The 15,192-nt window shown below is 33.9% G+C and overlaps 1 protein-coding gene across 3 annotated transcripts; it reads left to right on the forward strand.

Annotated features, from left to right (window-relative positions):
* The first annotated feature begins 427 nt into the window (after positions 1 to 427).
* LOC136235520 (rRNA (cytosine-C(5))-methyltransferase NOP2C) lies at positions 428 to 14,891 on the forward strand. Of its 3 annotated transcripts, none has more exons than XM_066025231.1 (14): positions 428 to 696; positions 757 to 875; positions 973 to 1,246; positions 1,591 to 1,738; positions 2,524 to 2,661; positions 3,028 to 3,090; positions 4,526 to 4,647; positions 5,901 to 6,105; positions 6,416 to 6,627; positions 7,276 to 7,376; positions 7,710 to 7,791; positions 10,957 to 11,018; positions 12,612 to 12,774; positions 14,773 to 14,891. In XM_066025231.1, exons 1-13 carry the CDS (start codon positions 571 to 573, stop codon positions 12,724 to 12,726), a joined length of 1,767 nt encoding a protein of 588 aa, XP_065881303.1. In that variant the 5' UTR covers positions 428 to 570; the 3' UTR covers positions 12,727 to 12,774; positions 14,773 to 14,891. The 3 variants fall into 3 exon arrangements, with proteins under 3 accessions (XP_065881303.1, XP_065881304.1, XP_065881302.1); XM_066025232.1 differs by having other exon boundaries at positions 14,760 to 14,886; XM_066025230.1 differs by lacking the exon at positions 14,773 to 14,891 and having other exon boundaries at positions 12,612 to 13,266.
* Positions 14,892 to 15,192: the final 301 nt, after the last annotated feature.

Raw genomic sequence — 15,192 nt, forward strand, 5'->3', positions numbered from 1 at the left:
TTGTTATATACCACTTCGCAAAAACACGTTCAGACTTCGCATTGCGAAGTCTGCGAATTGAAATCATCTAATAAACCAAACATTATCTTCGCAGACTTCGCATATTGCGAAATCTGTGAAGTCAGACGAGAGAGCGAAAGATGAAAGAGGGAAAAATTTCTAAGTGTTATATATATATATATTAATGGTTTTTTAGGAAAGTCCACAAACATAGTCTAGATATATAATATGTTGAGTAAATACATTACACCCCTTTTCAAACTAAAGTTTCAAAGTTAATTAGACATTTTAATTATCAAAATCATAATCAAGTCCCTAGACTAAGCAGATTGTAACTATTTAATATAGACCATAATAATCTATGTGTTGTTTCAACATGGGTTTGAAAAAGATGGTCTAAAATTGTTGAATAGAATACTTTTCGATCAGGCCTCATTTAATCATTTTTGTTTAGAATTGGAATTCAGTTAGATAATTTTTTGCTGAGTTTGAGAAGCCAAATGTATTTTGCCACCTGTAAGTCGAGCAATTTGAAAAGCAAGCTTTTGCTGGAGTTGGGCTAGTCTTTGAATGAAGAGAGCGAGGGATTTACTCAAAACCCTTGGCAGTTGCAGCAGTTTCCTTTCTTTTCACAAACCAGCTCTTGCTGCTGCTGCTGCTGCTTCTTCAGCTTCTGCTTCCCGTTCACCGCCTCAGGTAGTCGCTACATTCTCCGAGCTATCCCATTTCCTTTTCTAATTGCTTTTACTGTTCCAGATGGATCCTTCCGACCGTTATTGTTTCAATCCCATTCTGCGATGGAACTCCCAAGTTGAAGATTACTTCATCAAGGCATACGGACCTGATCATTTCTCTCTCATTTCTCATGCCCTCACGTATTTTCCTTCTTCTTTCTCTTTACTTGTTGAAATGTCTTGTTTTCTCCACATTTTAATCTCCTTTGGGATTTTTTGCTGGCATTGTTATGATTAGGCGTCCGCCGAGCTATTCTTGTGTTCGTGTCAATACATTACAGACTTCTCCTGACGCGGTTGTTGAGAAGCTAACGGAAATTATGAGGGAAACGGGGATTGAGTTTGAAGATAGTCCAATCTCAAAGTGCCAGATACCAGGGTTGGATTATGTTTTGTTTGTAAAGGGTTCTGGACCGCACACTAGTATTGATTATGGTTTTTCACCTGGAGCACCTCCTAAGGAGGTTATTGTGAGTAGAAAATGTGCTGAATCAGTTCTCAGAGGTGCTCAGGTACATTATTTAATGTTTATACTTATACACAACATGGATTAGTATGATGTGCTATAGTTATAGAGATACACAAATTCATTCATACAACTTCTTAATGGGTATCAATGATCGTTTTGATTGTTGTCTAGTGGGCATTAATTTTTGAATGTAATTAGTTGTAAATGTGATATTGTTTTCCCTTCTCAAAATGAATTTTTTTTCACCGGTTAGGAGTTTCCCTTCTCATACTTGAACTGAGTTGATTACTGTAGAACAAGAAACATTTGATGTATTTTGCTGCGTAGAACACATATTAGTGATTACTAGTTCTTTTTTTTCTCTTCGTGTGGTTAATTTACTTGTAGGTATTTGTTCCTGGTGTGTTGGCTTGTAGTGCGCATGTTGAAAAAGGAGATGTAGTTGCAGTTTCAGTTGCTATAGAGCAACAGAGTCCTGATGGTGGCTGGGGTACTGGTATTACACGTGGGACTGTTCTACAAGGACTTCAGACAGGCAAGGATCATGACTATCCTGCATATTTAACTTAATGTTGTTTAGTACATTTTATCATCAACTTCCTTCATTCTACTAATCTGCATGATTGGGGTGAAATTTTGTTAGGATGCGTTTACATCTAAATTAGTTTTGTTTCAATGTAATAAGCACCATAAGAATCTTTTGTAGCAAATTGTTATTTTTATTATAGGATGGATCAAGTATATTGTTGTATGTGTGCACTTGAGAGAAGAAACGTTTGCTAAGAGGGAAGTTTAACGGTTAAGGAAATGGTTTCCTCATAAAAGGCTAAAAAATATGCAAATTAAAGAATATTTTTGTTGCGCCAGATTCTTCTTCATACCACTGGACTTCAATTATAGAAATGTCCCTTAGAAGAAATTAGAGCACCATGTAGAAGCCAAAAATATGTGCCTTGCTCTAGAGTTACTGCGGTTTCACATATTATTATCTTTTCCATGTTTGGTTGAAATGCAAATTAAAAATAACAAATTAAAGAATTAAAATAATGGTATGATTTTGTTGCTGCTATCAGTATTTTTTTATATCTCAAAGGACATAGTTTATTTGATAGGTGGATGCGGGTTTGTGCTGTACTCTTTTCCATATTTGGTAAGTAGAAGATACAATGCCTTGTGTCATATTACCTTCAAAGAACTAAACTCAAATCTCCTCGTTGACATATATATACAAGAGTCATATTTATTTATATGTGCCCAGTGTAATACTTGTGCAAACTTCTTGGAGATTGGAATGGTTGACACATGTTTTTATTGTTGTAGATCCTCACTATTTTGAAAGGAAGGGCCTGTATATTGGTCAAGGAAAAACAACAATGTCAAGGGCTGGTATATTTCGTGTTCCAGAGGGAATCGCTGTGGATATGAATAATCGAGTGTTTGATCTACCTTCCTTTCGTGGTATAGATAATTGGGCATAAAGCAATTTTATTTTATTTTTCTTTCTTTGTTGTTCCTTTTCCTAAATACTTGTTGCACATAGGATGCATTTTTTTAGTAACAGAAGATTTTCTACATGAACTCTGGTTTTTCTCAACTTGAATCTACAGGTTTATGATTTGGTTATAAAATTTCTTTTAGCTGCATTAGTTTTTGTATAAGATGAAATTGCTAGTGAAACTACAAACCTGATACCTGAATTAAGATTATCATGGAAAAATTGATAGTATTTGAAGTATTCAATATTTATCATGAGGAACTCTTACTATTTTGGTTTGCCTTTATTTTTTCCCTTGCCTATTTTAGTTTTCCCTTTTTGGATAACAGATGTGCTAGAGGGGCAAATATTTCTTCAGAACTTTCCAAGCATTGTTGCTGCTCATGCTCTAGGTATTTATCATTTGGTTTTGTCATTTAAATGTAATTTACTTATGACCCATGTCAGTTTTCATGGTAGTAGTTTCCCTGTAGCTTATTAAGCATATGGGTGTGAAACAAAAGAAGGAAAAATCTCAGAAAGGAACTAATCTTTGAACACTTGGTTACTATCGATGATAACTAAAATGACAAAAGAAAAGTTGCTTCTCGTTACATAATTTGTGTTTCAAAAACAAATAAACTTTCTGATTCATTTGGTGAGATTAATATCATTGGATGGAAGGAGTAACTTATGTGGAAATTAATTTGTCTTCTTTCTACTTAAATATAAGCAATTTTGATTTTCCAGAGTTTCATGCTCTCTTCTGAGTTTATTTCAGATAAGTATCAACTCAGTATCTAATAGAAGTTATCTTGGAAAGTAAAATGATAAACATGTCAGTTTGATGTTTGTGTTTTGGTCGAATTTTGTTTTTGGGTAATTATTTTAACACGCAGATGCTGAAGAAATTGTATTTTTTCCTACTTCGTTATTTTATTCCTTCCGACTGTCTAGTTTGCATAGCTAGTTAACGATTTGCTCGGTAATTGTCAAAAATGTCATCTAGACTTTTTGATTTGTCTTAATAATCTCCAACTGTAATTCCATTTTTCTTTTTTATATTTGAGGGCGGGGAATGTGTGGAAGTGACAAGGATACGAGTATCAAACAGGGAGGGTCCCCATAATGAAAATAAGGTGCATGATAAGGCATTATTTTATAATTTTTATTTATGTGAAATCACAAGCTAAAAAAACTGTTCTCATGACTTCAAGTCGGTATATTCATATGATTTTCAAGTTTTCTAGAAATGGATGCGAAAGTGTCATTTAGTTTTCTATATGCAAAATTTGCCTGTCTAATTCCTAGTAAACTTAGCAACTTCCACGTTTTCTTGTTCATGTTTTGAAAGAGTTGAAATATTGGGCTTTTACTTTGTCCGAGCGGTAGGAAAACATGGAGTGGGGGAAATTACAGTAGAAAGGTGATATGTTCCTTACCAAAAAAAGAGTTTGAATTATTTTCCTTCCTGAAAGATTTATGTGAAATCACGAGCTAAAAAAACTGTTCTCATGACATCAAGTCGGTATATTCATATGAGTTTCAAGTTCTCTAGAAATGGATGCCAAAGTGTCATTTAGTTTTCTATATGCAAAATTTGCTTGTCTAATTCCTAATAAACTTAGCAACTTCCACGTTTTCTTGTTCATGTTTTGAAAGAGTCGAAATATTGGGCTTTTACTTTGTTCGAGCGGTAGGAAAACATGGAGTGGGGGAAATTACAGTAGAAAGGTGATATGTTCCTTACCAAAGAAAGAGTTTGAATTATTTTCATTAGTGAAAGATTTAGCTTGTGCATGGTAGTGGACCATTTTGTGGATGATGTTTTCATTTGTTACATCTCAGATCCTCATAAAGGTGAACGAATATTAGACATGTGTGCGGCACCAGGAGGGAAGACAACTGCAATTGCAATCCTTATGAAAGATGAAGGAGAGATTGTTGCAGTTGACAGATCTCATAACAAGGTACAACTGCTAAGTAACTACAATAATTGGATGCTATGCACATTCATTTCTTCACTGTTAGATCAAAATCTTACTTCATACATTCTTATACTTGTCAAGATTCAATTGTCTATAGATCAAATTAAGTAATCAGCAAGCTTTGTAGTATTTGCAAAAGTAATGTTGAACTTTTGAGGCTCTTAGTTAGCTCGGTTCTGTTCATGTTGAATTGTGACGGGACAATTTTTGTAGGACGTGCTCTTGGTGATGAAATGTATTTGCGCTTGATGCTTTGATGTGATATCCAGTTTTAAGTGGGAATTGAATTGATAATGATCATAGACCACAAAGATGCCTAGTTTTTCTTAAGGCAAGTACATCTTGTATTTTTCTGTGAGTTTTATTGCTTGCAAGAAGGTAAAATTGGGTGCTCGGGGGGAGGATATTTCTCTTATGAGCTCCTATCCTAAGTTTTTAGGCAACTTAAAATGCATTTCTTAGTTTTCCTTATCTCTCCGTTGAGTCTGGCTTAACATCGGTTTACCTCCATGACAAAAATATATATAAGAAAATATTGCATACATTTGGATTTTGTGGCCTAGATTTCCAGTTAAACATTTTGCAGTGACTTGCATATTTTTTTTTTTTTTTTTTTTTTATCATAACTAATTTACAGATCAGAATTCATCATTCCATCTAATCTACACATCTACTCCCCTCTAGTGGCGGTGTCAGACCATATTCTTCAAAGGGGCCAAATAGTCGTTTGTACCAATATATTTGCATCATGTTAAAACCCCAAAATAATTAGGAAAGATATTAATAATATAAAATATAGAATGAAAGGAAACCTGTATCTAGAAATTGGAGAGTGAGTGTTGAGTGAAAGAGCAAAGATTCTTAATGGGAATATAAAAACACAAAGTTACCTAAGCTACTCCAAAGGAAAAAAGAAGTTCACATTTCACAGTGCCAAGGCACCTTTAGACCTCCATGTATTGCTTCCAACCTATGCGTGACAAATCTCATTTCCTTCCCTCTCTCTTCATGAGCTTCTGTATGTCTTGCAGTAAGTTGTAATTTCTTTAGCATAGGTAAAAGCTTTTGTAATAGAAGACATAGCTGGTCTCATCTCCCCAAAACTTGAGTCAATATCATTTGTATAGTTCTTTTGATGCATTTTATTTTTTTATTTTACCATGTCCTATTGAATTTTACATAATTTGATTGTGAATAACCTCTGAATTGAGGTTTCAATTCTTGCCCACATGTAGGTGATGAATCTTCAGAAATTGGTTGCTGAAATGAGCTTGTCTTGCATAACAACCTACAAGCTAGATGCACTTAAAGCTGTTTGTCAAAGAAATGAATCCAATGATATTGCCACTGTTCAGGATTACCAGTCACTGAATTTCCCTGAAGAGATAACATCTAATACTGTTCTAGAATCGCATCCTGATAAGACATGCAATGAAATTGGTAGGTGAACTTTTGAGGTTGTGTGTTTTAATGTGAAAATCTTGACATCTTTATTTTGAATATTGATTAACAGGTTAAGCATAATTCATATATCTTTCACCTTTCATGGATTTGAACTCAGCATATCATTTGATTGCCAGACGAAACAAATAATTTGCTTTTTCTTTTCCCTGGCGATCTCCTTTTCAAATGAACTTCCAATGCAAGACCTTTGCTTAATTTCTTGATAACATTATCATTCATGTTCGATATGAACTTCTTGAAAGTCTTTTTCTGTCGTTACAGATTTACGTAATTTCTTATTTTATAGTTAGCAATGAAAAAGAGAAGGAAAGAACTTATGTTAGCAAAGCTGACATCAGGAAGCAGAAGCGAAGAATGAAGAATGGGCCAGGAAGAAATCACTCTTTGGGTGGTAGGGTTGAGAATTCAAAGGGATTTTGTCCTGACAGCTTTGATCGTGTCCTCCTTGATGCTCCCTGTTCAGCTCTTGGTTTGAGACCTAGACTTTTTGCTGGAGAGGTAAGAGGAATCTGAAATGAAGTAATTTCTTTCTGTGATGTAATTTATTATCATGGGATTGTTCATTCTTATAATTTCATAAGATTACTAGTTCTTTGTATTTGAAACCCATTCAGGATAGAAGCATCTTCAAGTTAGTTCTGCTAGCAATCTTTTTGTTTTCAGGATTAGGAATGAGTAGAGGAATGGATGATATCAAAGCTTTCTCTGTGATTCAATTTCAGTTCTAGTCATGACATGATCTCTTATCACGTGCAAGAAACTTCTAATATATTAACATTTATATTTCATAAAAATTCCTAGCTGTCAATGGTTAGGGCCATTGCATTTTACTAAGCAATGTTAAATTGGCATGGAAATTGGTTTCATAGTATTTGCATTAACCTGAATTTGAGTTGCTAATTCTGGATTATATTCTGTATCCAAGTGACCTAGCAATGTTATAGGCGATGCATGAATTTCACTGAAATGAATTTAAAATGGACCTCCAGTTCTCTCCAATGTGTTTTCCCCCTTCTCTCTTTCTCCTGGCTTACAAACTCTTTTTTTCTAACCTGGAGTTCTGTGCCTGTTTCTGCATAACCATTATTGCAGTACACTATTGTTTTCCATGTGGAAACTTAATTTGGTTTACTATATTTTTCTCAGGAAACTGTAGAATCTTTGAGAAACCATGCAAAGTATCAGAGGAGAATGTTTGACCAGGCTGTTAAACTGGTTCGCGCTGGTGGAGTTATAGTATATTCAACGTTAGTATTCACGGAGTATCTGATTCATTTTTTTGCTTTTGCCTATGTTTGCGATTGAAAGTTACGAGTAGCAAGTTTTATCTGCATGATAATGAGGCAAATGCTTCATGTTGCAAGTTATTTTTTGTGGTATAACAGAAAATAGAGTTGTAGAGTGTAAAAAGTATAGTAGATGGCCTAACAAATATCATATAACTTTAATTAGTTTTTTTTTAAAGTATTTTGATCATATGTTCTTAGTTACTTCTCAATTATTTTATATCGACAAGCATAAACGTAAATTGCCTTCATATTCTTATTGTTTATTTCTTTCTTTCTATGCACTCGTTTCAGATGCACAATAAACCCGGGTGAGAATGAAGGAGTAGTTCGATATGCTTTGGATACATACAAATTCCTTTCCTTAGCACCGCAGGTTGTTCTTTGCAAGTTCAGTCTTATTTTTGCTTTTTTTTGATCATTGCTTAAATTTGGAGTAGCTATAAAATTGAAAAAATAAATTACATCCGTAATTATATGGTGCATCGCTCATTAATCATCACTAGTCAATAACGACTATCATTTCTCGGCGGATGAGGAATTTAATTTTGAACCCAGAGCCTCTCATCTTTTTTGAGGTGGTACCAATTGGACTAGAGCCAATTGGTATCTTTAAGAATTTTAGTTTTCAAATAAGAAAACTTATGTGATTGCTGAAATGATCTCCACTTATGTCTAAAAAGTCATACTCAACATAATTCATTGTTTATAACTTTTGTTTATTTATTGTTTCTCATGTTAACTCAAGTAAAATTTGTCTAGGCTCCTCAAAATCTCATGTTATGACGCCAAGGTCCTCTTTTTATAATGGTCATGTAAAAGTTTGTGACTCTTGAAATATTACTTGCAAGTGTCATTGTCAGTTCATATTCATCTCCAATAAATTGGCAATATTGTGTGAGGTTGGTGTGCATCCTAAGACTTGGTCTCCATATAGTGGGAGTAAAGTCGGAAAATGTTCTTCATTCCCAGTCCAATAGGAATAAAACATGGGTTATAACTTATAACACTTTAGCTTCTCTAGTTCCATTAAGCTATTTTACTTGGTGTAGTCTCAATACATAGTTGATCGTACCTTAGCGTAGATGTGGGGCTTTGTTCCATAGTTCTATTTATTTATTTATTTATTTTTTTAATGAAATTATTATAATTTAATAAATAATGATTTTACAGTCAAGAATAAAAAAACAGAAAACGACGTTCAAACAAGTGATTCTATATGTAGGAAGAATTATACAAACTTCAGTAACTATAATAATTTACATGAAAACGCTCCTCATAATAATTTACTATTGCTGTTGGGAAGAATTCTAACATTTTATAGTCGCATTCATTTACTGTTACTCCATTGTAAGGACAACCATATTTCAATTTTTTACGTCCATCCCAACCATACCAAAAATTTTCGGCATTGTAAAAACAAGCATTTTCTTCGTGTGCAAATGCTTCTTGCCAGAAATTTGGAACATACCAGAAAATTAAATCTTCTCCAATATTCTCGATATATGAAAAATATCCACCTCCAATCAAATAGTAAGGACCCATTGAAAGCGAAAAATTCTTCACAAATACGTTCCTTTTTTCTTGCATGAACTTTCTTAAAAATGGAAAATCCTTCTCCAAGTTGTTGTTTCTCCAAAAGAATCCTCCGAATTCAGGACATACCTGCCAGAATCCTGATTCGATGGCGAACCTTGAGATCGAACAATATTGAGATTCAACTAAAGCATATGCTTCTGAGAGAATATCCAAAAATAGAACTGTGTTTCCTAGGCATTGCCTGAAAAGAACCTCCGTGGATATGACTAAGTACCTCCCTTTCACAAACCCTATTCTCTCTTTATATAATTTCTTGAGAAATTCATGGAATGAAGTCTTGTAGTCTTCGAGGATTCCTTCCGGCAACTCCATTAACATGTCGATGACGGGACCAGCCACCATTTTGTCTTTTTTCGTATCGGATTCCCTCATTAGTTTCCATGATTTCTCGTCGAAGGATCTAATTTCTGCCGTTAAATCCTCGAAAGAATTGAATTTTCTTTGTAGTTCATTGAAATGTTGGTGCAAGTGATCATATGATCCTAGCATATATTCTCTAGGATATTCGATTCTTGCACAGTGACAGGGACAATTTGCAAGGAGGTGAAGGAAGTTTTTTGCTTCGTTTACTGTTAGTTCTTGTGACGGATAACCGTGGAAATTATAGCAAGTAAAAGAGTAGAGACCGTTGGGAATCTCCACAAATTTAGGAGCCCTGAAGAAAACATGGTTGTCGAGATTCTTTTCCAAGAATGTTGGAGGAAATGATATTTCACGTTCTTGATCATTTTCCCTTGTATCATGAAGCAGAAACATCTCCATTCTTACTTTTGCTTTAATTTCTGTACCTGGAGAGTCAAGAGATTCAAGCTTGGATTGAGGATCGAAGAGAGCTCAAAGCAATAAGATGAAACAGAGAAAATCAGAAACTGCTCTATCAGAAACTTAAGTGAGAAAACAGAGAACGTTAATAGAAAACCTAGATTGGGAAAGAATTAGGACTACGTAAAATACCATATAGAAAATAATAAATCTCTGTATTATTGCCTTAATGAATCGTGTTACATATGCACATATTTATAGTAAAATCTATATGCAGTTATTCTAGGAATACAGAGTCCTAAGCCTTAATGGAGGTGAGAGGTAAAGGAGGTAATGGAAAGGGAAGTGAAGTGATGGAAAGGAAGTTAAAAATTAACCTTGTTTGGGAGTTTATGGGATGTAAATGAGGTTAAATGTTTAACCTCGTTTGAGAGTTTAAATCTGGATGGGAAGGAAGGTTAAATTTACACTGCAGAGACAATAAATTTTAAAAAACTTTACGTTACTCCCATTAACCTCCAATTTGAAGGTTAGAGTTTGGAGGTTAGAGGAAGTAAACATTTAACCCTATAAACCTCCATTTACTCTCAAAAAATAACTCCCAAACAAGGTTAACTTAATACTTAACCTTCCATTACTCCCGTTTACTCCCATTAACCACTAGGAAAGCAATCCTAGACATATTTGGTTTAGGGTAAACGTATATCCTCATTAAATATCAGCATAAAAAAAAACCTATCTATTGGGGATCGATTGTGTTTGTTATGGTGGATCATGTCTTAAGAGCACTTTGAGAACTCTACCCTCACCAAGTTGAAAGGGCATGCGATTAAGGTCCAGTTTTGCTCCTAAAGTAATTGGGTGCTCTCAATTGACCTTTTAATGTTTTTGAGGGTACAAGTTACCTTCTTTTTTTTTTTTTTTTGCCCTAACTCAATTTTACACATGGACGGATTTCAGTTGTTACTTTCATCTTTATTTGCTCGGAAGGGGCACAATTAAGATGAGGCAAAAATGATGAAAGACGGGTAACATTGCATCCTAAAAAAATTTAGGGTTTGAATTGCCTGTGGCCGAATAGGTTTAACCCAAAGAACATATTTGTGCATTGTGCATGAACACAAACGTGAATATTGATGATTGATTGCATTTGCAATTGAATGTTCTGTTGTGATTTCAGCATCCAAAAGTTGGAGGACCTGGCCTTCTTGGTGGTTGTGAATTTCCTGATGGATACAAGGAGTAAGTACTGCAATCCTTTCATTCGATAGAAGCATGGTTTTTTTTAGGGTAAATAATTTATTAGTCCCTGTCTTTTTACCTAACACACTGTTTAGTCCCCCTATTTGTGAAAAACATATTATAAGGTCCCTATCTTTTATCAATATTAACCATTTGGTCTTTCTGTCTTGTTTTTTTAGTTTTTTAACCGAACATATCTTAACTTTCTGGACAGCTATAATAGATACAAAATAATTATATTACTCTGTTATTTTCTGTCTGGTTAAAAAGCTAAAAAAAAATAGACAGAAGGACCAATGAGTTAATATTGATAAAAGATAGGGATCTTATAATGTGTTTTTCAAAATAGGGGGACTAAACAGTGTATTAGATAAAAAGGAGAGGACTAATAAATTATTTACCCTTTTTTTTAGCACATTTAACATTTCCATCTTATAAATTTTCTGTATGTATTTTGCATGAAGCTTTTTTTCCAGCTCTGATCTTGCAATGTCTTTTATAATTATTATTTTTGTTTCTCATCTCATGTTCTTCTATATTTAGAACTTATTAAAATAAGTAATATTTTTCTGCACTGAAGGCATTGAACGTTTTGGTCAACAAGGATGGCCTAACCTGGTTAAGATTTGAATTTGGAATTGGCAGTTCCAGTTCAAGCTGAGAAAAGAAAATTTCAAATTGAGACAGCAGTTATTTAATCCTTTTGCCTAAAAATGGCTCTGAGGTTTTTGTTTTTGTATAATGTAAGAATTGTTTTTCTTACTAAAAACTAAATAATGGCTATTTTTCAAGGTATTTTGGGGAAATAAAAAATTACACTTTCTAATTTTTGTAGTCCTCTCAAACTCTCAAGCTAAACATCTTCCTAAAACCCATCCTCACTGTGTGTGAAATTAAGAGTTTATTTCCCCACTATTGAACGTTTATCTCTAGTTTTAGCAAGAGAGTTGATTTCACGAGTTCGTCAAAATAAGGAAAAGAAAATATATATCAAATGGCCATTTGACCATTGCACGCAGCAAGAAAATGACCATTGCATACTTTTCAATGTTGCTCTAGCTTCTTCAGAACCTAGGAACTGCTGATTTGGTTTTTGGTTTGATTTTCGGTTTGATTTTCTGTTCTGGATTGGACCTTGGTTGGCTTAGCTCTAGCAAACTGTCATGTGACGTCTTCTGATAGGATTTCTTAGGACTGTTTCAGAAAAATGGAGCACAAGTTCCTCGCAAATTGTGGTGATGGTCTTTATAATGATTGCTATTCAACACTATTCAAGTTATCTCAAGGATGTTCAAGTTTCGTCATCAACATGATTGCAGACCTTAATACTTAATGCTTGTTCATAGAGCATCTAAAAGGATAATTGATTTGAATCTTCTCAATTATGTTATAAAATAAAACGTACTGCAAATCGATAGACACTTCTCTCATTGTTGAAAGAAGCAGCCTACTGCCCAGTAATTAATTATGTGTGTGTTTTCTTGTTGTTTTTGTGTGGTTTGATTGCTGTTTGTTGTGATGGCAGTTAGCAGCAGTTTCTTTTGTCTTGAGCCGGGAGGCAATTATTATATATTCTGGTTTTTTTCTCCACAGGGAATGGTTAAGACCCGGCGAGGAACAACTGGTTCAAAGGTTTGATCCTTCATCTTCCCTCGACACAATCGGATTTTTCATTGCCAAGTTCATTGTTGGCCCCAAAGATGCTTGAACTTTCAGAAATATTTGCAACTACATTCAAATTAAAGGACTAGTTAAGGTAATTCAAGAAAATGTTGATCACATGCTGTTACATTCTTATTCTTTAGTAGCTGATGGTTAGTTGCTAAGCTGAGATAGAAAAGAATTTTATTGTTTGGTTACTAAACTTCCAGGCCGTGTTTAGTTGATAGGATTAATTATTTTATGGAATATAGAGCCAATAGAATGAGGGCGAGCCTTGGCGCAACGGTAAACGTTGTTGTCGTGTGACCGAGAGGTCACAGGTTCGAGTCTTAGGAGCGGCCTCTTGCTAAAAAAAATTGGCAGGGGAAGGCTTGCCCTCAGTACACCCTTGTGGTGGGACCCCTCTCCGGACCATCGCTTAGCAGGGACGCGTAGTGCACCGGTCCGCCTTTTTATAGAAAGTAGAGTTTTAAGAGAGAATATTAAGTAAATTTTTAATGATTTATTGTTTTATGTAATATTCATAGTTGTTAAGTCGAGATTTGACTTGTGACTCGAAATCTTCATTTTCGTAAGATTAGGATCAAATTCAAAATATTATAAAAATAAAATATTAACGATGTTTAAGTTTAAATCTTGGTGTAAAAATGCAATTTAATATCCAAATAGAAATTATATCAAGTTATCAATCAAACGCTTAAGTTCAAATTCAAATCTAATGCAATCTTAACAAAACTAATTGCCAAAGAATTCTTCATCATCAAAAGAATCATCATCTTTTTCTTCCACGCTTTAAAATTCAAACGAAAAAAATAGAGACAGAAAGTTGAAGAGAAGAATAGAGGACAGTTGAAAAGAACGAAATAAATAGAAGAGAAAACGAAAAGAAACGAAATAGAGAAACAACAGGAAGGAAAGAGTTGTAATTTGTAAAGTCTAAAGAGTCTCCTACTTGTATTTCATACTTCTTGATTAGTTTTAGTTCGTACACACGTTTTTTACTCTCTAAAAATTTACAATAATTTTTTTTAGGGTTAATACACATATTTGTCCTTGTGTTTTCTCGGAAAAATAGATTTGCCCTTAAATCAAATAAACCCACAAAACTATCTCTGAATTTTTCATAAACTTGCAATTATACCCTAATCTGACGGAGCTGCTAAACGACGATGACATCAAACCTTCTTATCTCCAGAAAAACTTCAGAAAAGAACAACCAATCACAAACAGAAAAAAATATGCACATTCAATTTCGATTAAAAGCAAGTTAGAAGAACATATTGGTCAAAATTCATTTTCATAAAAGCTCAATCAACCTAATAAAATGGCGTCTAAACCTCCTAATTAATCCAAAAGCAATAACAATAGAAAACAATAAGAAACCAAATGAATTTTGATTGTCGTCATCCAATTTTTTTTTGGAGACAAGAATGTTTGATGTCATCGCCGTTTAGCAGCTCCGTCAGATTAGGGTATAATTGCAGGTTTATGGAAAATTCAGGGATAGTTTTGTGGGTTTATTTGATTTAAGGGTAAATCTGTTTTTCCGCGAAAACACAGGGGCAAATATGTGTATTAACCCTTTTTTTATGGAGTTCATGAATCGGCCGAATCAGTGGTGAATCGGTCGAGTCCACCTGGGAAATAATTTCCTTGGTGGGGTTGTTTTTAACTCTCTAGTTAAAAACAACACCATTATGGTGGTAGGGCTGCCATAATGATACTAAAGATAATTTTGTATGATTACGACGTCATAATATGACTACTTTTAATTACAAAGTTAATAATAGTTCCATGTTGGAAAATAATTTATTTGAAAAGCCTCTCTTTGAGGTTTAATTCGGAAAATTTTAATAAATATTATAGATTAAGATTTTTTTTTTTTTAAATTGTGACAATTATTTGGATCAGAGGGAGTATTAAATTAACTTTAAGGTTCCGTTTGTTTGTTGAAAAATATTTTTTTAATTTTGCGGTTCTCAGACATATGAAGTGTTAGGTGACGTGCTTTGTCTTTTATCCCCGTGTTTTGTGCAACCGTTTATATTGATCCAATGACTGTTTCTTTCTAACCGTAAGGTTGTTGGAACAGACGATGTGGATTCTTTCGCATGGTTGAAGGGTCCAGGGAATATTCATTTTTCCAGATTGGACGGTTTCTATGAGTGTTCTAGATCTGAAAGGTGACATTGATCCACGTGTAAAAAATGTTTCCATAGAATATTTCATGGAAAAAAAAAAGCTTTTCAGTGTAATTCTTTTTGGGAAAGAATTAAGACTAATGCGTTTTACAAATTAAAATTACTCTTGCATGTAGATCTTCTCACCAACTTTAATTTTCCAAAGATAAATTAAGAAATTTATCAGTCAATTAAGATACTTAAATGTTTGGATAATTAATATTTAATACAATAATTCTATTAAATACTAGCATCTCATGATTGATTGTAATTGAGGAAGAGTATCTAAAAGGATGAAGTTTGCAATGCAAAGGCAACGAAATGACTCAATA

The sequence above is a fragment of the Euphorbia lathyris genome, chromosome 7, assembly GCF_963576675.1.
Source record: "Euphorbia lathyris chromosome 7, ddEupLath1.1, whole genome shotgun sequence".
Classification (NCBI taxonomy): domain Eukaryota; kingdom Viridiplantae; phylum Streptophyta; class Magnoliopsida; order Malpighiales; family Euphorbiaceae; genus Euphorbia; species Euphorbia lathyris.

Bases quoted from the DNA above. Each gene is read 5' to 3' on its own strand.
- LOC136235520 (XM_066025231.1), top strand. From the start codon at position 571: ATGAAGAGAGCGAGGGATTTACTCAAAACCCTTGGCAGTTGCAGCAGT. The intron at 1,739-2,523 runs GCAAGGATCATG...TTATTGTTGTAG, and splicing joins TCTACAAGGACTTCAGACAG to ATCCTCACTATTTTGAAAGG. The intron at 2,662-3,027 runs GTATAGATAATT...TTTGGATAACAG, and splicing joins TGATCTACCTTCCTTTCGTG to ATGTGCTAGAGGGGCAAATA.